We start from the raw sequence: 26,349 nt of genomic DNA on the forward strand, positions 1-26,349 counted from the left end.
CACGTTACCCACCATCTGACTATTTCCATTTCAGTTCACAATTCACATTCCCTTAGAAAAAAAATTCATCAGCTTTACATCAACCATTTAAAACTACTTACCCGTCATATCTATATTTAATCTAAATAGCACTGATCTATAGTAAAGAGAAGGGCCAGGGTGGCTCTTAAATTCACAATCACACTTAAGGGAGGATGTTGTGTCACAGTTTCCCAAGTCCTACGAGCCTTCTGATTTGCAAATAATGGGTCAGGTACCTGTCTCAAGAGTGAGAGGAAAAGAGAATCATGCTTGATATGCTTAGAACAGGAAAAAGTGAAATATTATTAGTAGGTAGAGATCTAATAAACCAATGAACAGATTTTAGAGAAAGAAGCTTGGAGCAGACACTTGGCTTCTCGTGTGTTTCAGTGTGTCACACACCAAACAACGTGGGTCTTCTCACCACCGTGGACTGAGAAGCCCCAACCAGCAAGCACAATGCATTTCCGAGGCAAATGAATAGCCTTAGGAAATATTACGTGAGCAATGTACCCCACATTCTTACCTATAACTTTGCCCAGAAAGAGCGACTTGGGAGAGTTGAACAGGGTGTCAGATGAGCTTGGCAGATGGTAACTCACAGAAGGATAATGATCCAGCTGCAGGAAGAGAATGAGAGACATTTTTAGAAGAATGTTACCATCCCATGCTGGACTCCAGTCTTCCTGGGGGAGGAACCTTGGCTCCTGGATCTTATTTCATCAGTGCTGACTCTCAAATAGCAGCCTGAGAAAGGGGAAGTCTATCCAATCCTTTGCTGGAGTTACTGGAAAACAATTTGAGCTTGGTAAGTGAAGACCCTTTACGAACTGTTCTTCAGCTCATGCACATTTTCTGTGGATCAATTACCTGCTGGCTTAAGATCCTTGCTCATCTGCACAGAGCAAAATCTGCTTGATTTGATCTCTAGTGTTGACCTCTGAGATAGAAAATGCTGCCACTATAGCAATGGGGTTTCTCTAGGGTTGCCTTACTCAACAGTTTTCTTCACCCTTTGGTGCTGTCAACTTACAGACCGATATTGATCTTTGATATATATATACGTATAAAATATGAATATATTGAATCTATATGAATATGTACATTCAAATGTTGAGATTCAAATTCATAGTTTTCTTCCCTATAAAACATGGGTGGGTTTTCCTTCCAGCCACAGGGCAGGGACATTAGAGCCTGGAGGGACAGAGCACCTTTGCTCCAGCAGAGCTGTCCTTTCAGAGAGGAGCTGTGTTGGCAGCAGAGGGAGGGAAAAATGAAGCAGGTGGAAACAGCGTACAGATAATGACTATCGGAGCAAAGCACGTTTCTGATTACTCATCCCACGTGAGAGGGCCGATGGTGAGATCCCAGAATCACAGGGATTCTCCTGTCCTTTGTGTCCCTCAGTGGGTTTTTTGCCTCAGCTGAATTTTTATAACCCAGACATTCTCTATGTTTTCCCAGTGTGAGTTCCTAGAACTGTCTCTGCTTCTTTGTATGTACGTGTGAAAAGCCCTCTTCAAACTTTCATTTTCCTGAAGTAAGTTTAGTTCCTGCTCAGGTGAGCAGAGGGCAAGGCGTGGGTCAGAAGGAAACACCACGTCACCATCTGGCAAGACCTCCTTGTAGGAACTACATGGAGAAGCTACTTCCTGAAGCCAGCAGCACAGACTCCAGAAACCAGATCCACTCCCAGTCCTGGCTGGTGACCAAGTGGCCAGGATGGGCAAAGCTGCAGGAAGCAGGGCTGCTCTGGGGAGGAGAGGGCGGCTGGAAGAGCACAGAGAGGGAACTAATCTCACTGCTAAGAGGAGAAAGAGCTGCTTTGAGGAATGATGGTTAATTATTAACGATTACCTACTCTGGAATCTTGAGGCTGCTTACTAGAAACCCCAGAGGTTATTGAATTTCAGAGTTAGAGTCAAAGAGTCATCATATCTCAGGAATTTTGGAAGGTGTGACCTGCAGAACTGGCAGGGTAAGTTTTTTTGTGACTGGGTAAGCACGGTCATAAATGTCCAAAAAACATGATTAAAGCAAACACTGGCATGTTCGTCCGTAATTTTGAAAAGTGTTCTCTAATTTCAAGTGCATCATTAGCAAAACACTTATTCTGGCCAGAGCGTCTTAAATATTTTACATCTCATAAAGTTGTTTTCTCTGGAGCAAAGGTGAGGATTTCTGCATCTAAATATTAACTAGCTTCTTTGGCGCCATCTGGTGGTATACATGCATAACTGCTACTGTTGTTCTTCCACCCACTTTAACCTGCTGTCAAAAGGCTCAAGTGCCAACATAATTAGTAAGCTGCCGTATCAGGCTTCATAGTGACCTTCTCCTCCGAAATACTTCCTCTAATTTAATCTATTTTGTTAAAGAACTTAAAAATGGATACAGGAAATATATGTTCATTATATAGAAAATAAAAGATTTACAGAAAAAAACCAATCTTAATTTTTGTCTATTCTTTAGGTTTTTTTTTTTTTTTAAACAAAAACTAGGTGAAAACCAAGTACACATATTGTTTTGCACCTGCATTTGTTTTTCGCTACTTAACAATGTAATACAAAACTCCCGTGTCAACAAGCAACTAATCATTCCCTGTAATGAATGACCAGTATTCCATTTTATGGATACATGGAACATAATCTTTAAAAAATATCAAATTTCTGGTTTGGACTTTTAAATTTCTTGTGTCTCTGGGACATAGGTTACTTTCACTCTCTTCATTTCCTACATATATGCAGTTTATGACTTGAACCAAAAGCTAAAGTTTACATTTATTTCTATTAAAATGCATTTCTTTTGTTTAGAAGCATAGTAACAGCCTACTCAAAAGTTTTTGAATCTTGATTCTGTCCTCGGTGACTCTGCCTGGTTTTGATTTATCTATAAATAACATGAACACTCCTAAGTTTGAATTTGTTAATGAAGTTATTAATGAACAGGGATCTACGTGGTAGGAACAGGAATCTAAATGACATATCATGCTAGTCCAAATTACTTGTTCAGTTAGGAAAATCTTCTGTAACAACTACAATGGAAAATATGACAAATGCTAAGGATATACAGGAAGGCTTTAACATTCATAAAGATTAAACCCTGGTGTCTGTGGCAATTCCACCCCTGGGAATATATCCAGACCAAACTTTTATTCAGAAAGATACATGCACCCCTATGTTCACTGCAGCACTATCACAATAGCCAAGACATGGAAACAACTAATGTCTATTCACAGATGAATGAATTAAGAAGATGTGGTATGTATACACAATGGAATATTACTCAGCCATATAAAAGAACAAAATCATACCACTGGCAGCAAGATGGATGCAACTAGAGATGATCATACTAAGTGAATAAGTCAGAAGGAGAAGGGCAAATACTATATGATATCACTTATATGTGGAATCCAAAATACGGCACAGATGAACCTATCTATAGAACAGAAACAGACTCATAGACATGGAGAACAGACTTGTGGTTGCCAAGGGGGAGGGGAAGGGAGTGGGATGGACCGGGAGTCTGGGCTTAGTAGATGCCAACTACTACATTTAGAATGGATAAACAATAAGGTCCTACTGTATAGCACTGGGAACTACATCCAATCTTTTGGGATAGAACATGATGCAAGATGATATGAGAAAAATAATGTAAATATATATATGCATGACTGGGTCACTTTTCTGTACAGCAGAAACTGGCACAACACTGTAAATCAACTATACTTTAATAAAAAAGGGAAAGACACACACAAAGAGGTCAGTAGGAGAGCTGAGAGAAAAGAGTCTGGCCCACTTTTTTCTTCTCTCTCTCTCTCTCTCTCACATACACACACACACACACACACACACACACACACACACACACACACACACACACACACACACACTCCTTCCTGCTTTGTGCCAGGAGGAAGGCTGTGGATGCGGGGTGCGCTGTGGGAAAAGGATGAGGTCAAAAGGAGAGGATAGAAGAGCAACTTTGGGAACTTGCAGATGTGACTAATTAAGGATCCCATACTATCTGGGATAACCAGCCACAGGATCCAGGTGACTTCTAGAACCTCAAAAAGGCAAGGAAACAAATTCTCCTCTCAGATCCACAGGGGAGCCAGCTCTGCCAGCACTTGGGCATCAGCTCAGCAACACTAATTTTGGATGTTTGCCCTCAAGAACCATAAGATAATAAAGCAGTGTTGTTTTAAGCTCCTAAATTTGTGCTAAGTTATCATAGCAGCAATAGAAAATGGATACAGGAAATTTTTGAAAACAGCCTGTGCAACCAAAATTATGACTGAAATCCTTTTCTCCCAGCTTGTTTCTTAAGTAACAACTCCATTCCTCTTGCGTCCCAGACAAAAAATTGTTGAGATGCCCAATTCCTTGGATAAAGAAGATGTGGTACATATATGCAATGGAACATTACTCAGCCATAAAAGAGAATGAAATAATGCCATTTGCAGCAACATGGATGGATCTAGAAATGATCATATTAAGTGAAGTAAGTCAGACAGATATGATATGAGATCATGAATACGTGGAATCTAATTAAAATGATACAAAAGAATTTAGTCATGAAACAGAAACAGTCTCAAAGTTTTCAAAACCAAACTTATGGTTACCAAAGGGGAAACGTTGGGGGAAGGGATAAATTAGGAGGTTGGGATTAACATATGTACACTACTATATATAAAATAGATAAGTAACATGAACCTACTATACAGCACAGGGAATTCAATACTGTGTAATAACCTATGTGGGAAAATAATCTGGAAATGAATGGATATATGTACATGTATAACTGATTCGCTTTGCTATACATCTGAAACTAACACAACATTGTAAGTCAACTTTTTTAAAAAGATGCCCAATGCCTGAATTTCCCCTGCTTTCTTTATAAATTTTTTTTCATTTTTAAGTTTTATTGAAGTATAGTTGATTTACAAGGTTGTGATAATTCCTGCTGTGCAACAAGATGATGCAGTTCTACATATAAAGATACCCATTCTTTTTCAGATTCTTTTATACAGGGTATTGCAGAATATTGAGTAGAATTTCCTGTGCTATAGAGCAGGTCCCTGTTGACCATCCAAAGCATACACCACAGGGTGCATATGCCAATCCCAAGCCCCCAAGCACATGCTCCTGCTTTCTGAGAGCACCCAGTTCTGCTTTCTGGAATCCTCCCAACACAGCCCAGTCCCCACAATGAGCTCTTCCCAGCTCTCTCCCAGTGAGAGCCCTACCACTGTCCCTGGTACTTGGGTCTCTCAGTGTCAATAATCAATTCATGGCCTCCTGGCTCCAATTCACCCTTCAGGATATACTCTATGTTAAACACAGATTCCTTTCACCTCCTTTAAAGTGATCAGGATGTTAAACTTTCTCAGCAGAGGGCCCTGGAGAGAAGAAGGGGCTTCTGGAAACTTCCAGGGCTGTCCTGGGATTGGGGAGGAGGCAGAGGGTCTGCAAGGGTGGGAGGTCTGCTGGAGCCACAGGCCCAGAGCCTGGTGACATCCCTCCCTGTTGGAAACCAGACCCCCTGTGCAGTCCTACACGACCCCCATGTGTTCTGAAGCCTCCTGCCTGTGCTCGTGGCTCGTGCCTTTAAACACGACGTCTGCGAGCTGCTTGCCCACCTGCACTTCAGAAAGCAGCCTTTCGCTTGCCCAGCAGCCCTAGACCAGCTCCAGCTGGGTCAGCCCAGATGTCTCTGCTCTCTGGTGGGTGGAACCACAGCTTTTCCAGTGAGGTCTGGAACCCTGGCTAGTCCTTCAGTGGGTCCCTCCCTTGGTCCTGGGTGACTCCAGGACACTTGACAGGGGAATCCTCATATCTTGGACTTTCCCTTTATTGCAGTTAATTCTTTTATATCATATGCCCTATGATTAACCTACTGTGTGGTTTCTGCCTCTGTTTGGACCCAGGCATCGACACCAGCAAAAAGTGGATGCCTGTATTGAGCAACCACTGTATGCAAAGCTCTGTGCCAGGCTTTTTGCATCTTACCTCATTTAATAGACATTGAATAGGTGTTCGTTGTTTTGATATTACAAAAAGGATCCAAACTCAGAAGGAGAGTAAATGGCAGAACTGACATCCTAACCCAGCTACATCTGGCCACAAAGGCCAACAGTAAGCTGAAGGTACCAGTCTCCCGGACCAGCCCCACTGGCTCAACCAGGGAAGGAAGAGGTCAGGAACATTTTAAATATTTACATGTAAAAGAGAAGATGCATTCGATCAGATAAGGCAGGTAAAGCTCAACCTGCAAAGCCTCAGCTCTCCTCACCTTATACCAGTTCACCTCTATCACCAGGGGGCTGCCTCTCTGCAAATGAACACTTCTGTCGTGGTCAAGTTGCAATAAATTTCAAGGTTATTTCTTTGGGGTCCAAACTGAACTATTTTGCTGCACATTTAGAGGATGGTCATTTCATGGGCAGTGAAGAGGCAATTAAAGACGGTGTCATAGAGACTCAGGAACGTGAAGGCCTGTGACTCCATGACCCCCAGGACACCCTTAAGGGGACGCTCGTTTGTTGGACATTTACCCCTTTTCTGACTCAGTCTGGGGCTCCCCGTTTCACACCCTGAGTTCAGAACTTTCATGTCGTTCAGATATTATTCTGTGATTTCTGTTCATTTTCATTTTAAGCTGCAGTTTGTCTTGGCAGAGTTTGAAGGGATTTCCTCAGCCTATTTATGTTTTGGGGTGAAATGGAGGAAATGGAGAAGGGGCAGGGAAGAAAGACGATACCTCTCACCACCTGCAAGTCCAGCCCCACCTCCAGAGAGGAAGGGACATGGCACACAGCCCTGAGGACACATTTTTGGGGTTCTAGACAAGGGCCTGGGATTTCCTGCCTCTTTTTCTAGTCCCTAACTTTGGGTAATTATTGGAATCAGTTTAGAAATCTCTAATACAGAAGATACCTTCTTGAAGGATGTTTTATTCCGAAGTGGAGCTGAAGGCTAAACATGGGTGGAGGTCAGTGCAAACAGAAATTAGGATGAGGGAGTTCCCGTCGTGGCGCAGTGGTTAAAGAATCCGACTAGGAACCATGAGGTTGCGGGTTCGGTCCCTGCCCTTGCTCAGTGGGTTAAGGATCCGGCGTTGCCGTGAACTGTGGTGTAGGTCGCAGAAGCGGCTCGGATCCCGAGTTGCTGTGGCTCTGGCATAGGCTGGAGGCTACAGCTCCGATTAGACCCCTAGCCTGGGAATCTCCATATGCCACGGGAGCGGCCCTAGAAAAGGCAAAAAGACAAAAAAAAAAAAAAAAAAAAATTTGGATGAGAAACCATGATGAACTTGCCTCCCCTGTTACCCATTCTGACCCCCCTTCCAGCCTGAAACCCCAGTGACTTCACCAGAGAGGGCGTTGGAGGAGCAGAGGCTGTCTCTTTCTCTGCAATCTTGTCTTCCATCCTGTTTGCGGGTCTGCAGATGGGAGTCCTGCAAGGCCTCATGCCACTCACAGCTGAGAGTGGGAAAGGGCAGAATCCACCCTCAGCATCAAAGGTGAATTCGTGTGAATGTTTTCCGTGTCTTCCCGACTCGACGTCACTTTGTTCACATTAATGGTTAATGGAGAGGACAGAAAAAACAGGTGTGAGCAGGAGACATAATAGCAGAGCTCCTGGTGGGTCTGTCACCTGTTACACGGTCCCCTGCCTTTCAGTGACTCTGAGAGGACAGGGGCCATACCCCATTCACCTCTTGTTCTCTAAGAGAGGTACAGGGCCTGAGGCTTAGACGCTAGTGAAACCTCAAGCCTTGGGCTAAGCAGGCAGAGGAAAGATGCCCAGATGTCAGGGGAGCTCAGGCGAGAGCAACCCACCTCTGCTTTCGGATTGTCTAGTAAATCTCCTGGTCCATTTATCACCCACACAGAATGGGCCTGTATCATCTTAGATGCTCATTGAACATTTATTTTATGAGCCGTGTTGAAGTGTGTGTGTCTGTGTATGTGTGTATCTAGGATATGGAAACCCAAGCTTTGGCTTCTGCTCAAACTTCCACGCTTAGAGGAGGAGAACTCTAGGGACGACCCACCGCACTGAGGCCCGCATAGGATTTTATGGCCAGGGGTCCGGGTGAGTAAGCCTGACTTCATCCTTGAGACTGACCGATGTCAAGGCTACAGTCGGAATCTTTACGCTCCTGGAGCCGTTAAGTTCAGGGTGGCACCTTCCTGGGACCAGGTGGCTGAGCAGCGCAGTGCATCCTGGGAGGCAGCATGCCAGCCACTTTCTGATGCTGCCAGGACCATCCCTCCAATTCCGAGAACAGCCAAGGAAGTGAAGGCAGGTGGCCGTCAGGGAGGTCATTGTGACATCTGCCTTATTTTGGTTTTGGCGTAAGCTGCTCAGGAAAGTCTGCTGTTCTGTAGATGCTTAAAGAGAAGAAAGAGGCCAGGAAAGTCTCTCCCCGGTAACAGAACCACAGAATAAATAAGAAGGAGTCCAGCCTTCAGCCTCAGGATAGCAAGGAATGCCTGTGACAGAGGTGCTGGAACAGGTTACGGAGGGTGTCTCCCTGAATGACCATTTCAGTCACCTGCAGATGGACAAGCCAGGGAGCCTGTGCCTCTTCAGGTCAGATGATAGCCCTGGGACGATCAGAGGGACAGCGGCATCTTCCAGATGAAGGGAGGCAGGGGCAGTGCTCCCCTCTCCTCCTTCTGCTCTGACCCCACCCAAGCACCCTCTCTCGGCTGGACTCATGTGTCCTCTTACACCTGCTTCAGGGCTCTGGTCCCTTTGGATCCTTTGCCTACCAAGCTCCCCTGCTCTCCCTTCATCGAACACAATGACTGGATTAGTTCTTGTTCTGGGTATTTCATCTCCCCCACTCACTCATCACTGCCCAAAGCCTCCTTCCCGTCCCTCAATGAGCTGGGCTTAACCACACAGACAACTTCCAATTGAGTAACCATTAATGCACTTCCAGCAAGACTAGAGGGGGTGCGGCCTGGAAGCAAAGCAGAGGGACCACCTCTAGCCCCCTTTTCTTCAGCCTGCGAGTAGGTCTGGGGTCCTTCCACTCCAAGACCAAGGGAAAGCAGCTCTCCCTCTGCACCTGGGAAAGATCCTGCTGAATCCACTGGACCCCAGCCTCTCTCGAATGGAGAACGCCTTGCACATGGGAGCTGGGAGACTCTTCAAATCTGAATCACTGGACTAAGAGAATGCAAAAAGGAGGAGAAGTGGTGGTTGTTTCCACCGCTCATCCTCAGAAGATCTGAGGGTCTTGATTCTCTTTCTTGGAGGGTGGGGAAGACTGTGAATCTTTTTGCTTTCCTTACCAGGGTCACTAGGGAACTCGCCTAGGCTTCCGGCATAAGACAGGAGGCCAGAGGACTGGTCCTGTCTCTGCCAGTGAACAGCTGGGTGAGGACATGTCAGGAAGATTCCCAGGACTTGCTTCCTTATTTGTAAACCAAGGAGGCTGGACCAGGAAGTATGTAAGGATTCTATGAAAACGTTTTGCCGCTAGGGGCCTAAGGAGTAGTGTTTCCCCAGATGCCTAGGGCTTTGAGTAGAATCTTTTGCTAAGACTCAGCTCCAGGGCATCACTTGGGAAAGTGGTCCCTCAGTGTGCTGTCCCCCTGCAGCCAATCCGAGTGATGATGCAGGGCAGGAGAAGAGTCCCCTGTGAGCTGAGGCAGAGGTCTCTCACATTCATTTCAGAGACCCAGGCCAGGGACCAGGAGCTGTCTCCGCCATATGTATTTATCCATCTCAGCAAATGTGCTCCCAACATTCACCCCGAGGAGATGTTTATTAAAAAAGTCAGGTTCACCGGGGATGGTCAAGCAGGCAAAGGCCTTAGAAAGAGCTAGTTTTTCACCTTTCCCCCGACAAATATAGGGACGTTTCCCTACAAACGTAAGTTAGTTTTTCACCATTCTCTACAAATGTAGAGGCGGAAGCAGGGTGTCAAGAAAAGGTACTGCTCTCCTCCCGTTCAAGACTGGAAGTGGCGGCATTGGCCGGGAACCACTCACAAGGAGTGTTCTTCTCCAGAAATGGTTAAGGCTTGAGAAATAAAGGGTTTAAGAGACAGATCTTTCTTTCCTGTACATGTGCATAATTTCTCTTTCAGAGATGTCAGGAGTTTTCATTTATGGCTTGATAAGCAATTTTAAAATGAGGGGTATTATTATAAGCCCTTATTACTATTGTCACAATGCCGTCATTACTATGGAAATGTAATCAGCACAATATATTTTGTCTCAAGTCTAGTGCAGCTGAAATCCTGTGGTATGGAGGCGGTTAAAAGCATTGTGAGCCCATTCGATGGTTTATGTTTTATATAAAAAATTTCTCAAAAGAGTGAAAAGAAAAAAAATGAGCTTTTGAATACTCATCTACTTTCCCTAGTGTAATACTCCACCTACTGGAAAAACACTGAATACTGTTTAAAGCATAAAGGGTTTAAAAAAGAAAACTGATTTTGTATTAATACATCTGCATAATTTTTATAATATCAAAGAGTAAGAGAAATTCTCGTTTCATAGCTGATAGAGCATTTTAAAAATAGAGTTAATTTCAAAGACTTGTATAGCAGGAAGGGGCCAAATGTTATAGAACTTTTACAAAGAATCTGGTCAGAACGCACTTAGGACTTTCAGGTTTGTCTTTTGACTTGTACATGAGAATTTCAGAAAATGATGGTAAAACATTAAAAATCAACACCCGAACCAGTATCTAGTAATTATACTTCCAATTTCCTTCTTGAGAGATCTATTTTGAGAATAGCTCATGGTTTCTATATGCTTTTATGTTTAAAATCACTTTAATAACCATCAAATTTAATGATTACAAATAGTGGGTGGTTTAGATAATAATTAGCATAATTAGCATCAATTAACTCATTTCATATGGCATATTTTCCTGAAAACCTCAAGGCAAAACACATTGTGATAAGCTGTAAAATGGCTTTCCAGGAGTAAGGAAAAACAAATCAATGGGTAGAAAAGGGGGGGGAGGAAAACAAAGAAGAGGAGTTAAAAAATAAAATTAGGAATGGTCACTTCTGAAAATAGGCATTAACAAACACACTGTTGCTAAAATTATATAACGTGATGGCTAAATTTTCTATTAATTAAGCGAAAAGGATAAAGAATTATGAGTGAGAACAATTATGAGAAACAGTATTGACTGATAAGTATGATTGAAGCCTTTTCTATTTTAGTCTTCATTGGCTTAGATCATCTTGGCCTGTCATGAATGTGTCTTCAGGGGTTGGTCCTTTAAAAAACAAATGTGGTTCCTGGCAAATTCCTGGGTGAGTTGTGTAGGGAAGTTATTAACAAATCCATCCATAAAAAATAATGTATCTGAGCCATCTGTCTAGAGAACCTATGAAAAGGAAAACCATTGTAGACTAGTGTGTGTGTGTGTGTGTGTGTGTGTGTGTGTGTGAGAGAGAGAGAGAGAGAGAGAGAGAGAGAGAGAGAGAGAGAGAGAGACAGTATTGAGGACCTGTTGTGTGTCTGTTGAGGCTGGGACTGGTCAACACTGACCAGTAGAGGCAGACAACCACTCTGATTGTCAAGTTCTCAGCATGAGGCCCCAGCTATGACTGGTCCAAATACAAGGGCTTTATTTGAAGATAAGCCCCTCTCTGAAATAGACAATTAGTTAAATCTTTGGAGTAGGCCCACTGATTGCATCAACTGGAGGCATCCACCAGCATGCCCTCCTGAGAAGGTTATACCTGTCCAGCCCCAAAGCCACCTTGGCACAGGTGGATGACTGTCCTGGGGTGACTTGACTGCTGAGGAGGCTTTCCTGTGGGAAGAAGGAGACTTTGGCATAAGCCTCAAATTACCCCTCTGACCACATCTCCTTCCAGGTAGTTTTTTTACTAAATGGCATGACTCCTCATACTTCCTAACACCACACAGGGACTTCTGAGTGATTTTGCTCTCCAGCCACCTTGAGCAAAGCTGAGGATGTGCCTGAGAAGATGTGTCCAGCTGGGGCCATCCCACTGTATTTCAGTGGGGTAGGGGTAAATTAGGAGTTTGGGATTAGCAGACACAAAAATATATATAAAGTATATAAACAATAAGACCTACTGTATAGCACAAGGACCTCTATTCAATATCTTGCATTAACCTATCATGGAAAAGAAACTGAAAAAGAATAGATATATATATATATGTGTAACTGAACCACTCTAATGTATATCTGAAACTAATACAGCATTGTAAATCAGCTATACTTCAATAAAAGGGAAAAAAATAAAAAAGAAGAACAGCCTGTTTCCTGTATCTGGCAATGCTGGGTAGGGATTGGTGGTGATTCTAAGTTGGGTCAGAGGTTGAACTCAATGTCCACAAAGATCATTCTGATTCGAAAATTATTTAAGCAAAATTACTTCTCAAGTTTGCAATTTACATTGCGGTTGATGAGGAAGAAGTTGAAGTGGTTTGTGACAATCATTTTTGTTCCCGTATCTAGGGAAGGAGGTAGAAAAGGATAGCGTCATACTCCGATCTGCAGAAGCGGAGGGACCAAGAGGTGGCGTCGGGTCCAAGTCCACGGAGTCAGTGTTAGGTACGCAGTGTAACACACCTTACCGCGTGCAAGATACCAGGCTAGGGGGCGTGAGAAAGACATTTCCCGGCTCCCTGTAATTCTAGGACTTCGGGTCATTAGGGCATACTCCAATGTTTTTGTTATTTTTAAAGAACTGGCGCTTTCTATCACTGTCGCTCCCCTAACCCTAAAAGCTAATGGCTTTCCTAAGTAAACGGCATTCATCGATCAGTGGTTCTTCTCCAGATGACATTTAAAATAAGGAGAGAAAAATTTAAATGCTGTACTTCTTGTCTTAGACTAAAGTTAAGGGCTTTACGGTTCTAAACCTCTTTAATGAAATAGCATTTTCTTCCTTATTTACTGGTCTTCTAGGTTTATGGGTTTGCTCAAAGCGTGATTATGGAATGATTCTCATACATGCGGTGTTTGAGCAAAGCAACCCCAGGTGCTTTTACTTTATTGATCTTTCTGCAGCACTGGCTTCAGTATTTAAATGAGTTTGAGTTTGTTTCTTTAATGGTCTTTCAATAAAGCCTGAGTTGACCTAGTTCCTTTTGCAATCATGATACTGTAATGGCAGAAAAAGACTAATAATAAAAATGAACTCATTTTATGTGGTCCAAAAGGTTACATTTCTATTGATTTTAACTGTAATATAGTTAAAGTCCCTGATATTAAAAAAACTCAGCAAACACATTCTTTTTAGTACAGAGGCTCTATTGATATTACTTTGCCAGTAGGTTTTGGCAGCAATAACAATATTCAGGACAGAGTCTAAAAATTAGCAATTATCAGAGGACTGATAACCACATCCTTTAAATTCTGTTCCAGGTGAAAGAGCATCAAGTTGTATCAAGAAAATCGTTATACACAGAGTGAGTTCAGACTGTGGGGTAAATGCCATGGGTATAAAAGCTCGATCTGATGATCAGTTCTGTAGTCTTGATAGGAAGCAGTAGAGCTCAGCTCCCTGGAAACACCACAGTCTTTTAAGGCTACGTTTGGAGCCTGTTCCAAGAAGTGAAATATGAGGAGGGATGGAAGGATTTAGTAGAGGTGGCGAGGAATGGGAAATAGAGAAGACCAGGGAAAATGAGGTAAGAGATCTAAGAAGAGCATTCACTTCTACTGTGACCCAGCCCTGTGTGTGTGTGTGTGTTTGTGTGTGTGTGTGTGTGAGCTATAACAAAAAGGACCGAGGTAATTATCAGCCTGGAAGCCAGTTAGATTTAGCTTTCTACTTGGAGTCTTGTGTTCAAACATACTACAGAAAAGGCTTGGGTGAGCCTGAGACTCTTGAACCTCAAGGTGACCCCAGACCCATTCTATTCTTTGCCTAAATCTCATCTCATTATTAATCAATCTTCTAGAGAATGTTTGGCTCCTGGCTGCTGCTTGGGTTCTTTTAGCAATCTCAGGAAGAAAGACCATGTGGCTGAAAGGGTTTAGGAGAAGGAGGAAAAGTGCAAAGAATATCCCCCCCTCTCCAAGCTTGGTCCTCTTCTTTTTCCTCTTCCATACCATCATCATCATCAGTGTTGCATCCTAACATTTCTTTTCTTTTCTTTTTTCTTTTTTTTTTTGCTTTTTTAGGGCTGCATCTGCAGCATATGGAATTTCCCAGGCTAGGGGTCGGAGCTACAGCTGCCAGCCTATGCCACAGCCATAGCAAAGCAGGATCCGAGTCATGTTTGAGACCTACATGACAATGCCAGATCCTTAATCCACTGAGCAAGGCCAGGGATCGAACCTACGTCCTCATGTATGCTAGTTGGGATTGTTACCTCTGAGCCATGACGGGAATTCCGCATCCCAACGTTTCTCGAAAGTCACCAGGTCAGAGCCCACCTTCGGTACTTTACAAATATTATTTCAATCAATCTGCAATAAACTCTGCGAGCACATACTCTGATTCACTCCATTTTACAGTTGGGGAAACTGAGGTGCCACGATTAAGTTATTTTGCCTCAAAGGACACATGGCTCATGGGAGTGATAGCCCAGGGGTCTGTGGGCTTCTCTACCATGTCTTCCTGGGTCCTTGCTGTTGCAAAGCGAGGCCAGCATGATGGGAGGGTGGGGCAATGAACGGAGGGTGGGGCACCAGGGCATCACTTCTGCCTGGTATGCTCCCCACCCCCATCTTGCTACCTCTTCTGATCTGCATAACCCTGTCCCTCTGCACCCATCTCTGGCTGCAGAATGGGGTTTCAGAGATGTTCTGAATGTCAGAGGTCAGAAGCTACATAGAAACCTGTCAGCTATTTTGCTGCTGGCCCCGCCATGCATCTGCAGTGTTGGGTGGTGGGGGCTAAGCACCCTGTAGATAGAGGCGATAGGGCAGATGTTCCTCTCACATGGGACCAGGACGCAGGCTGGAAGAGTGGGCTTATTTCTATCCATTCTTCAGTTTAACCCCTGCTGGTGGCTGGGTGACAGGGAAGGATGCTTGAGGAAGCAGCATTTTTTCCTCAACTGCTTTCTTTACTCTCTTACTTCACTTCCTTTCTGTCGCTCTTTCTTCATCTTCATTTTTGAACCACTAGCTCAGACCCTCGTTTCTATTCATGAAGTTTTTTTTTTTATTACCACCCCCCTCCAGCATTTGGATATTTTCCTCATCTCAGAGGTGTTCAAGTAGGACTAATTCTTTTAGGTCACTAAGCGATGGCAGAGAAGAATGCACATCCAAGTCACCTTAGGAAGCAGAGAGAATCTGTGTGCTCTTAAATGCAGAAAGTGTGCTCAGAACCCATGATTTATAAGTGCAGTTTATTCTTTTATCCAGTCACTCAGCAGACACTTCTCGTGGCTGTCTTCACTGTCCCAGTGCCCAGGGCTCAGGGACAGTGCCGTGAGAAGCACAAGAAGGAGTGACATCCCTGGGTTGGACCAGAATTTCCCATCATTTGTGGAAGAGGTGGAAAAGGAACTGAAAAAGCTGACAGGGCTGAGCAATTAACATTCTATGTACATACAGAGCTAAGGAACTTTAAAACACTGAAAAAATGCTTCCTCCTAAGATTAGAGAAGGTATCAGAATAAAAAGTATTATTTAAAAAAACCCTGGCATTGACAAGCTTCCATTTATATATATATATATATATGTGTGTGTGTGTGTGTGTATTTTTTTTGTCTTTTTGCCATTTCTTGAGCTGCTCCTGTGGCATATGGAGGTTCCCAGGCTAGTGGTTTAATTGGAGCTGTAGCCACCTGCCTACACCAAAGCCACGGCAACGCAGGATCTGAGCCATGTGTGCAACCTACACCATAGCTCACGGCAACGCCAGATCCTTAACCCACTGACCAAGGCCAGGGATCAAACCTGCAACCTCATGGTTCCTAGTCAGATTCATTAACCACTGAGCCACGACGGGAACTCCCACAAGCTCCCATTTATAAATGCAACACCAACCCCTATTGCCATCCCAAGATTCTGTAGTAGATGCAAATGACCCACGCGGTAATGAGTGACCCTGGATTAGATGAGCGTTTTCAGAAACCTCACCTATGCTAGTTTCCCATGGAAGTTTTCTCTTCTGCATGCTCAGCACTGCCTCTGGCTAATGACCACTAGAGGGCATTTTAGCACAGCTCAAGACCTGCTCCAGGTCACCGGTGGATCAAAATCCTCAGCCAACCCCAGTGCTGACTTCTCTCTCTGCTGAGAAGGGCAGTGTGGAACCCTTCTGAATCTCAGGCTGCACGAGGAGATACATTTATTTTTCAGAGAGGAGATATATTTATATGAGCTAGGAAGCTGCTTTCAGTTACCTGTGCATGGGAAACAGTCGCTCTGTCTTTTATGCTAAGAAATAGCTTCGAGAGTGACCATCTTTGAGAGTGATTTTAGTGCACTGCAGACTGATATAATGATGTATGCCTTAACAGACTGGACTTCAGTTTTCATGCCAGACGAAATAGAGATCCGGGGGCCTTATCTTCTTTCTTGAGAGATGGTTGATGAACTCAAAGTGAGGGGGAATGAACTCTCTCCAACCTTGGGTCTATAAGCTTTGGCTATATTCTGGAGGCGGGAAGAGAGAAGTGACAACTCAGACCCTAAACTGGATCAGAAATTGGGTTGCAACCTCTTTCCCACTGAGCTGTAAGAAATGTAAAGCCAAGTAAACCCTTTTTTTTTTTTTTTTTTTCTGGAGTGTAGGAATGGAGGGCCTGTCTAGCCCTGGAGTGCATAATTCATTTGCAGATGAAACTGCTTTAGCAAAGAAATGAAAAACTTGGAAGTGTTGACGTATTCATTATGAGTCTTTTTCTGTCTCAGATCAGATGAGTTTGATGGGTTGAACTTATTTTTTCCTCTGGTTCCTCTCTATAATTTTTATGAATTGCAGAGTAGCCAATGCTGAATCCCTGTGGTAAAAAATCAAGTCCGGTAATGGGGTCCTCCCAGAGCCTCTCGTGGAAATGCTAAGGAACAGCTCAGATGCCTCCTAGGTCTCCTCTGATCCTTTCCTCCCACCCCAAGGATGATTAATTTCTCCCTGTTTCTGGGCCTCCTCAGCACAAGTTCATACTTCACTGGTCCCCGGTTCATGTCTGTATGATTGATGGTCTCTCCTGCTGGACCGCGACTCCGGGGGGCCGCAGCCACTCTGCCCACTGTGAACATACAGGGTGCCAAGGACTTGCTCCCTGGGTTGAACCTTGGTCCTAAAGGCCCTATTGATAATGACCTGGCAGCTGCTCTCTTACTCTTTGCTTTTAGGGAAGAGAAGAGAATGGGGGAAAAAAGGAAGGGAAGTAGCATTAACTGGTCTTCAGACTGTGCTAGATATTTTCATGTATATTTTCATTTCACACACACACACACACACACACACACGTCCCATTAAAACAGGTGGCCTTATTCCCATTCTACAAATAAGTAAAATAGAGTGGTGCCTTGCCAGAGAACAGAGAGAAGGTGGAGCAATCTGTTAGTAAGGGACTAAAAGTTTATGTCTTAGTAACAACCTTTGAATTTAACAATCCCAATCCATGGAGGTGTCTGTTCAGATTCAGACCATCCTCAAAGGGAAAGCTTGCTTCGTGTGCTGTGGCCTTATTACCAGCCCACACTCTCTTCTGTCAGATCATCTGTCTGGTAGTTACACACTGGCAGGGAGACCCAGCTTGTTAAACAGTCTCTTCCAGAGGAGAAACAGGTGGGCTGAGCTTCTGCTGCTTGAAGGAGTGTACGTCAAGTGTCTACACAGCTTCTCTCTCCTTCCAGAATACAGACTCATTAAGGGTAAAAGATACAGTTTGTTCCCTTCCCCTGGTCCCACCAACTCAGCATCATCCACCTGCATTTGTCTCATGTAGTCAGTAACCAGCATATATTTGTTCTCCTCAAGTGTAAACTGAATGAGGTTAACTTTAATTGTACCTCGTATCATCGAGCAGCCTTAAGAATGGTACTGATGACCACCAGGCTTTACCCAAGTTAGGACTAAGGAGTGGCTGCTGTTGGGGATTTCCTGTCATGTGGTGGGCTGGGCTGGGTAGGGGACATGAGTAAGAGATACTGTCAATTAGATGCCATTGTGTTTAATTCTTACTGATTCTCATATATTTTATTTATTTATTTATTTATTTGGCTGTGCCTGCTGCATGCAGAAATTCCTGGGCCAGGGATCAAACCCTTGCCACAGTAGTGACCTGAGCCCCACTGCAGTGACAACACTGGATCCTTAACCCACTATGCCACCAGGGAACTCCATCCTCATGTGTTTGTTTGTTTTTTTTTTTTTTTTGTCTTTTTCCTTTTGTAGGGTCGCTCCTGCGGCATATGGAGGTTCCCAGGCTAGGGGTCTAATCAGAGCTATAGCTGCCGGCCTACGCCACAGCCACAGCAACGTGGGGAATCTGAGCCGCGTCTGTGACCTACACCATAGCTCATGGCAACGCCGGATCCTTAACCCACTGAGCAAGGCCAGGGATCAAACCTGCAACCTCATGGTTCCTAGTCAGATTTGTTAACCACGGAGCCACGACGGGAACTCCCTCATGTGGTTTTAATATGAGAAAAGTGCACTGTTAATGGAGCAGCTCAGAACCATCTGGAGAATGTTTTGTCTTAGATGAGAGCTATACCAGGCATCTCCAGACAGTCCTAGCACCTGTACCCTTACATACTGAGTGTCCAGACTGCTGAGGATAGAGGTGATACCAGGTTAAAGCCATAGGGTGATGTGAAGGCATGGCATGGGGAGGAATCCTCAGCACTGATGGTTGTGTATCTTGTTTCTCTTTTGTGGAGTTACTTCGCCAAACAGTCCTACTTTCTGTTCAGAATTAAATAAGGGAAACTCGCTAAAATACCCTTCCATGGGCAAGGACCAAAGCCTAACCCCAAACCAAGTGACACAAAGCTAAGGTGGTCATGAGGTTTCTGATATGTCTTGGTTGTGACTAGGCTTGTCTGGATCTTGGAAATCCTGAAAACGGGGCCAAATCTGACTCCTGTGCAGACCAAATTAGTGGGCAGGTTTCCAGCAGACAAATCCTTGTCTCCTCTCTTCCCAGTATCCGCTATGGCATTAAACCATTGTAATGATAGAAGAAACTAATAAAACACTGACCTATACCCTCCAGAGGGTTAAACATAGCGGTCAGTCTTCCATGCAGGCAGAAAGTTAAGCAGTAAAACCTCAACAGGGAGCTAGAGACTGGGTCAGAGCACTCTCAGGAAGGAAGAAATTGGAGAGACTGAAGCGCTTTTCACCATTCCTGAAATTGCCTCCCTCCTGTCAAGTATGCTTGCAGCGCACAGCCAAGACTGTGAGCTCATCATCCAGAGGAGATAAACACTAAATGAGCCAAAGGGAAGAAGGTACAGTAAATGTAATTTCAGAGCAGGATTTAGGCTGGTGAGGTCAACTTCCCTTACTTGTTCTGACATCCCTAAAATGATGTAATGCTTTCAAACAGTGTTCTTTTCTTTAATAAAGGCTTGAACAACCTCTGATATTAAAAATCTCAGAAGTGTTTACAGCTATATACTTTTTCGTATTGTTCTTTATTGGCAGAAAGTTCAAGGGTAATAAAGGCCCACATCTTTAAATAATTCATCTCCTTCAGCATCTAATTTCATACCAGGCTCCATGCTCACACAGGAAAGAAGGATGCTGAGATGGAAGGACCAGGAGTTATGTCTGTGCTTCCTGGAGGACGGATGTGGAACTTTCTATGTGGCACAAACACTGGCCTGCAAGTTGAATTGCTGACTTCCTCTCTTCAATTAGAAAAGTTGCGATTTTATGACCTCTAGCAAATCTTAACAGGGCATTTCTTTTAAAAAATATGTTTCCTCCCCACTGCATTAAGATATTTTTTCTAAGGAGACTATCACCTGATTTGGCATTTCAAATTAAATATACCCTTTCATAAATCACAGTAGGTAGGTTACTTATTCTGTTTCTTGTTTAACATACACACTATTCACAGTTTTAAAGGCTCTCTATCATTAATTTTATAACACTGAGAATCATCTTGCATGCACTTTTCTACACCAATAAGTACAAATATCTATAAATAACATATGATTTTTGTCTTCTTCTGTCTGACTTACTTCACTTAATATGATAATCTCCAGGTCCATCCATGTTGGTGCAAATGGCATTTATTTCACATTTTTTTATGGCTAATATTCCATTGTATCTATGTATCACATCTTCTTAATCCATTTATCTATTGATGGACACTTAGGTTGCTTCCATGTCTTAGCTATTGCGAATAGTGCTGCTATGGACACAAGGATGTAGGTATCTTTTCAAATGAGAGTTTTCTCCAGATATATGCTTGGGAGAGGGATTAGTAGATCGTATGATAACCATATCTTTAGTTTCTTTTTAAGGAACTTTCATACTATTCTCCATAGTGGCTGTACCAATTTATATTCCCACCAATAGTACAGGAGTGTTCTCTTTTTTCTACATCCTCTCCAGCATTTATTGTTTGTAAACTTTTTGATGATGGCCATTCTGATTGGTGTGAATTGATACCTCCTTGTAGTTTTGATTTGCATTTCTCTAAAACTATTGCTGTTGAGCATCTTTTCATGTGCCTATTTGGCCATCTGCATGTCTTCTTTGAAGAAATGTCCATTTAGATCTTGTGCCCATATTTTGATTTCGTTTTTTCTTTGATATTGAGCTGCATGAGCTGTTCGTATATTTTAGAATTTAATCCCTTCTTGGTTGCATCGTTTGCAAATATTTTCTCCCATCCTGTAGGTTGTCTAAGATGCTACCAGAAAAATATCAGACCTCATCAAAGAATTGATTAAATGTGCAAGATACAAAATGAATAGAAGTTTTTAAAAAGCTTGCTTTGTCAAACTCTTTTCCTAAAGAGCATTTAACAGCCATGTTTCATCTCCCAGCTGCAGGTAGTACCTTCTCGGTTGCTCTCTGCACCTCACAAAATAGGTCAAAACAGATGAACATGCTACTCACTGCCTCCCACACTACCCTAATTGACTTTGAACACTGACACATCCCCCACCCCCAAAGACTTACTTTAATTTAAAACTCCCAAACTTTTCAAAAGTTTCTAAGGCGAACTGGCAGAGGTGAGCCTGGTTCTCTTGACAATACTCAAAGGCAGCAAAGAGGCAGTGGGGTTAGCGATGAGCAGCCCCTGGGGAAGGGGTCCATTATATGGCTTCTGGATAAGAGTGTCTCTCTTGAGCACTGGGATCTTATAGTCACTTGGATGTCCTCACTCTCTGTTTTCTCAGCTGTTTAATGGGGCTGATAGTACCAGGTGTTCCCAGCTTCTAAGGCTGAGCATCTCCAGTGAGGCTATGGGTGAATGTGATTTGAGCACCACATCCCCTGATCACGCAGGCCCTTCTGGTAGAGGGAATGCTTCCCGGCTTGAGGAAGCAACTTGAAACACCTAATAATTGAACAGCACTCCACACACAGAATGCAGTGCCCCCTGCTCATCCATGTTTATGTCAATTAACATATATTGCTGCCCTATAGTTCCATACTTGAATTACTTTCCATTTCACTGCTAATAAAATTTCTCCAAAATCTTTCCATTGTTGTTGCAACAATAAAACAAATTAAATTTATATAAATTTAAATAAATAAATTTATTTTATTTTTATTAATTTTTGACCTACAAAGAGCTGTACATAATTAATGTACACAACTTGATGCACAATCTACGCAGTTTTTGTTATAGCAGCTAACATTACCCCAAACTAATACATAAATAAGTACCTTGAGGCAGAGTACTGCCACAACAGAAACCTAAACTTTGTAGCACTGGTCCTGTGGAATGGGTATTAGAGGCTGGAGACATGGACAATAGTGGTATACGAAAAAATGTTTTGTAAAACCATCACCTCACGTAACCTGAGGGCAGACCAAGTGCCTGTGACTTGTGGCTTTAGCGAAAGTGTTTTCAAAGAGCCAGAATGGCCACAGGTATCTGTGGTTTCGTGAGGTCTATGTCAAGGAAGACATGACTCCAGAAAAGAATTGGCCAGTTTCCAAGCATCAATGAAAGGGAATAAAGTCCAAAAGTAAGAAATAAAACTGTGAAAATCTTGGATCGATAAAGACACATTAAGATTTCTCAGCTCAGCAAACTGACTTAGCCCCATGCGCAAAGTTAAAATTAAGAGTTTTTACTCCCCACCAAGCCTTTTGTTTCAGGTGGCCTCAGTGTAGTTGCCATGACCTTGAGAGAGACGTATGGGTACTTGGAAGTGAATAATGATGTCAGTCCAAGAGATGGATCTAGGAAGGAATGTAGGATAAATCTACAGGTACATGAAACTGACCAGAGCAAACAGATCAGAAGCCAACTCAGGTTTTGAACTAATTGTATCGGCAAAGAAACTGCAGGTCTGGTCTACAAAGGCTTGTGAGAACAACCCTCAGTGCAATTGACACCTGCAGGAAGTGGTCCCTGGAAGCTGCACAGCATCAGGAAATTTACAATCACCAACACTCAATTCAGAGAGCCATGGAGAGCCAAGGAAATAATGGATGGGAATTCAGCCTCATCAAGGAACTACTCCCACAGCTAAGGGCAGCAGCAGTGGGTATATCCAGCATGATTTCATCACTGCTAAAGACCACAGGTCTTTCCTTTCAAAAAAAATATATATCTGGTATAAGAGAAGTTCATTGGGTTAAGCCACTGACACTTTCGGGTTGTTAGAACAACTGGTGCTGTCCTTGCATTTGTGTCTTTTTCTCCATCCCTGGCATTTACATGCAATGCTTGTTGCTATTGTTGGTAACACTGCTCTGGCCATTTTAGGATTTGTATTCAGCATAGTGATTGACGCACTTGTTTTTATACAATTTCGTTGAAATTTGGATTCATAGCAGGTAAGAAATTATTGTCTTTATTTTAAGAGACAGACTTCAGTGATTGTGAGGAACATTTGCTTTGAAAATTCCTGATGAAAATGATTGAAGTCATGTTCATTGTAGTATAAAAATTTGGGGACCTGATCATCATTTGTTCCTGGAGAGTTGGAATTTTTTTTTAAGAAGCTCCTTATTTTACTTGCAGGAAATCTGTCAGCTTCTTCTTGGCAAAGACAGGATGGCCCTCCAGTTACATAAAAGCCAAAATGATACATCTTTACCATCTGTTCATTTGATTTTTAGAGAGTATGGATTCTGAGTATCTGTGCCAGAGAACATACCCCTGACCCCTCCATTGTCTAACTTCCATACAACCCCCAAAGAACATGCAGTTAATTCATTTTTTTGAGCTAATTTGATGCTTGGATCAGGCCAGAATATCAGAAGGCTGTCTCATCTCAGCCCTTGTCCCCTTCATCTATGCTGCAGAATTGTTTCGGCTGAAATCCATTTTTTCTTGGCTATGCCTGTTGCATGTTTAAGTTCCGAGGCCAGGAATCAAACCCAAGCCACAGCAGTGATAAAGCCAAGTCCTTAACCACTAGGCTACCAATGAACTCCTAAAATCCATTTTAAAGCTCTGCTTGACTACCCTAGGCAAATGCTACAGCAGGCAGGTTTGTGAAAACTCATTTGTTGCAAAAATGTTGGTGAAGGCACTATGTAACAAGCAAGAAAAAGGGCCTTCAACTATCCCTGCAATTTCAAAAATCTGAAGAAATATAGCCTGCCGGAGTCCAGCTCCAGCAGCCAGGGTGTTCCTGCGAAATGCCAAAAATTTTAACGTTTGGATAGTGGGTACATAGAGGAATTTTTTTCATTTTTTTAAAGTTTTATGGAAGTATAGTTGATTTACTAGGTTGTGATAATTTCTGCTGTACAGCAAAGTGATTCAGTTATACATGTACACACATCCATTCTCTTTCAGATTCTTTTCCCCCACAGATTATCTCAGAATACTGGGTAGAGTTCTTTGTGCTATACAACAGGTCTCCGTCGGTGGATGTAGGTTTTATTATTTTCTGTGCTTTTGCATATTTTTGAACTACTCTGCAACAACAACGATAACATCACTCAATTTCTTACTGGCTAGAATATCCCCTTGTAAAACTTTACGGCCATCCTCTCAGACACCTCTTTAGTAAGTAATGGTTAGGAGCATGTGTAGACACGGGTTCCTTTAGGCTTTTGCCCCTCACGGCTTCCTAAATTCGGGTGGGCTTCATCGCACTCTCTGAGCGTCAGTTTCCACATCTCTAAACTGGGGATCCTGATGGTCCATCCCCATCAGCCTCTTGAGAAGACTAAATGAGAGAATGTGTGTCAAGCACGAGCACAGAGCCTGGACCACAGTCAGCATCAATGAATGTGAACGACCGTCATGCATGTGATGTTGGACTGTGCTACGGGCAGTTAGCTATGCCCATAAATATAATCTGTGGTAGATTAAAAAAAAAAAGAAAAGAGTGATAGAGTAAGAAAAATTCCAGTTCTCTAGAGGAATTGGCATATTTTGTTCTTATGGGTTGTGGACTTCTGGCCACTAATAAATTCGGAACCAAACTTCCAAAGTAGGCAAGACCTTCTGACCTTCTAATTGCATTCCATCTCCTCCTTTTCTTGGGGCCCCTGCTTTCCGTGACTTACTTTGACTTTCTATTTCATTTTATGTCCTCCCTGTGCAATGTGGTTGGGACAAAAGGCAGGAAAGAAGAAGGTCGGGAGAAGCCAGGAACAGCAGGCAGGAAGGAAAGTAAGAAGAAAGACTTTGCAATATAAGACTTTGAAATGATTCCTTGTAGTGTTGAGCTCTTAGATTCATGCTAATTGGCCGGATTTTCCAGCACACAGTATTTTTCAGGTGGTCTCTGCCTGCTCAGGGCTTGCTTTACATTTGACTAGCATTAAGCCTTTAGCTATTATCACCGGTGCAACTGTGAGTTTTCATAAATGACGCCACTTGAGGGTTGTCACGGGCTCCGGTTCACGCGGGCATCTGATGACTCTGAGAGTCAGTTCTTCATTATCTTTGTGGAGATTGGGCACTTTGTTTTTTGGCAGCAAATGTTTCATCCAAGGTCAATTTCCCTCAAGTGTTCAGCACCATTTCAGACAGTGTGTGCTCAGGGAATGCAAATTAATTTAATGTTAGCTTTAGCCAAACCTAGCTAGGAAAGCTTTTAAAAACACTATAAACACTGATAAACATCATTTAAATTATATGATGTTTGTACATGTATAAATGTATAAGATTTCACCTTAATTCCAAAGGCATCATTCCATAGCATTTAAAAACTCATCTTTGAGTTAGCCTTTTTTTTTTTAAATTGTTCTTTGATTAGAAGTACATTTTAAGTTGAAATTATTTAAATATATTTGGCAGTGTATTTTATTGTAACTGGGGGCCATCAGAATAGGTGTATGAGGATACAGGTGTATTTTACATTTCTGTTTGATTATAAAAACGCAACACACACTTGTACCAAAAAAATGAGAAAATACCAAAAACTCTAGAGGAAATGAAACAATTTATAATCCCTTTTCACAGAAATAATCACAATTAACATTTTATTTTAGCTTTTCTTCCTCCACCATCTCTACTTTTGCTTTCCATGTGGGCTGGACTGGGGGGCTGGGGGCAGGCTGAGAAAGTCCAGAGCACCCCAGACTATGGAGTCCTTCCAGACTGGATTCAAGTGAATTAAAGCGTCTGGCTTTCTAAGCACATCCAGGAATTTCAGCACAATCACATCTCGTTGTGTGACTGGAGAAGGGGGACAGGGCTTCCCAACTCAGGGGTACAATCCCTGTGGCTGAATTTGCTCCACATCTTTTCTCACTTCCATCTTTTCCAAGGCATTGTGTGGCCAGAGTTTTTCATACCCCTCCTGTTTCCTTTTCTTGGAACCATACTCCTGGTCTCTTAGAGAATTCTCCCCCATCCCTCCCTCTGATCATGAGGTTTGATGAGGGGCTATTCATCATTGCTGCCCCCGCCTCATGACAGCAGAAGTATCTGACCAAAGTCAGGCCCATCAGAAACCTTCCTGGGATTTTGAAATGAGAACTGAGAAACAAGGACCTTCCTTCTGGTAGCAAAATGGAAAAGATGTGAGTCTAGTACCTCGGTGTTTGTGTTCCATGAAATGTGAAAGATAGAGCCTGCTGCAAGAGGAAGTAATCTAGTCCTCAGAGGGAGGTAGATATGCAGAGGTGATGGAGGAAGGAAGGGATGGAGGCTGGGGGGGAGAGTTGGGGAGGGAGCAAGAGGGGGAGCCAAAGGGAGAGAGAGGGACAGAGAAGGAGGGGAGAGAGAGGAAAGGGGGGAGAGAGAGAGACAGAGAGGGAAAGGGGAGGGAGAGAGAGAGG

At 43.1% G+C, this 26,349-nt stretch overlaps 1 protein-coding gene across 5 annotated transcripts in view; it reads right to left on the reverse strand.

The window, feature by feature from the left end:
- Positions 1-26,349, reverse strand: part of CNTNAP2 (contactin associated protein 2) — a 2,042,838-nt gene that overhangs the window by 131,540 nt on the left and 1,884,949 nt on the right. For all 5 annotated transcript variants that reach the window (XM_084977536.1, XM_084977535.1, XM_084977534.1 and 2 more), the window contains one exon: positions 548-641. In XM_084977536.1, the coding sequence (XP_084833662.1) occupies positions 548-641 (94 nt within the window). The remainder of the gene's footprint in view (positions 1-547; positions 642-26,349) is intronic.

This window comes from Sus scrofa, chromosome 9, assembly GCF_054392235.1.
Source record: "Sus scrofa isolate SSC_HxYL_T2T_F1_AM1 chromosome 9, Sscrofa_HxYL_maternal_Yorkshire_Landrace_v2.0, whole genome shotgun sequence".
Classification (NCBI taxonomy): Eukaryota; Metazoa; Chordata; class Mammalia; order Artiodactyla; family Suidae; genus Sus; species Sus scrofa.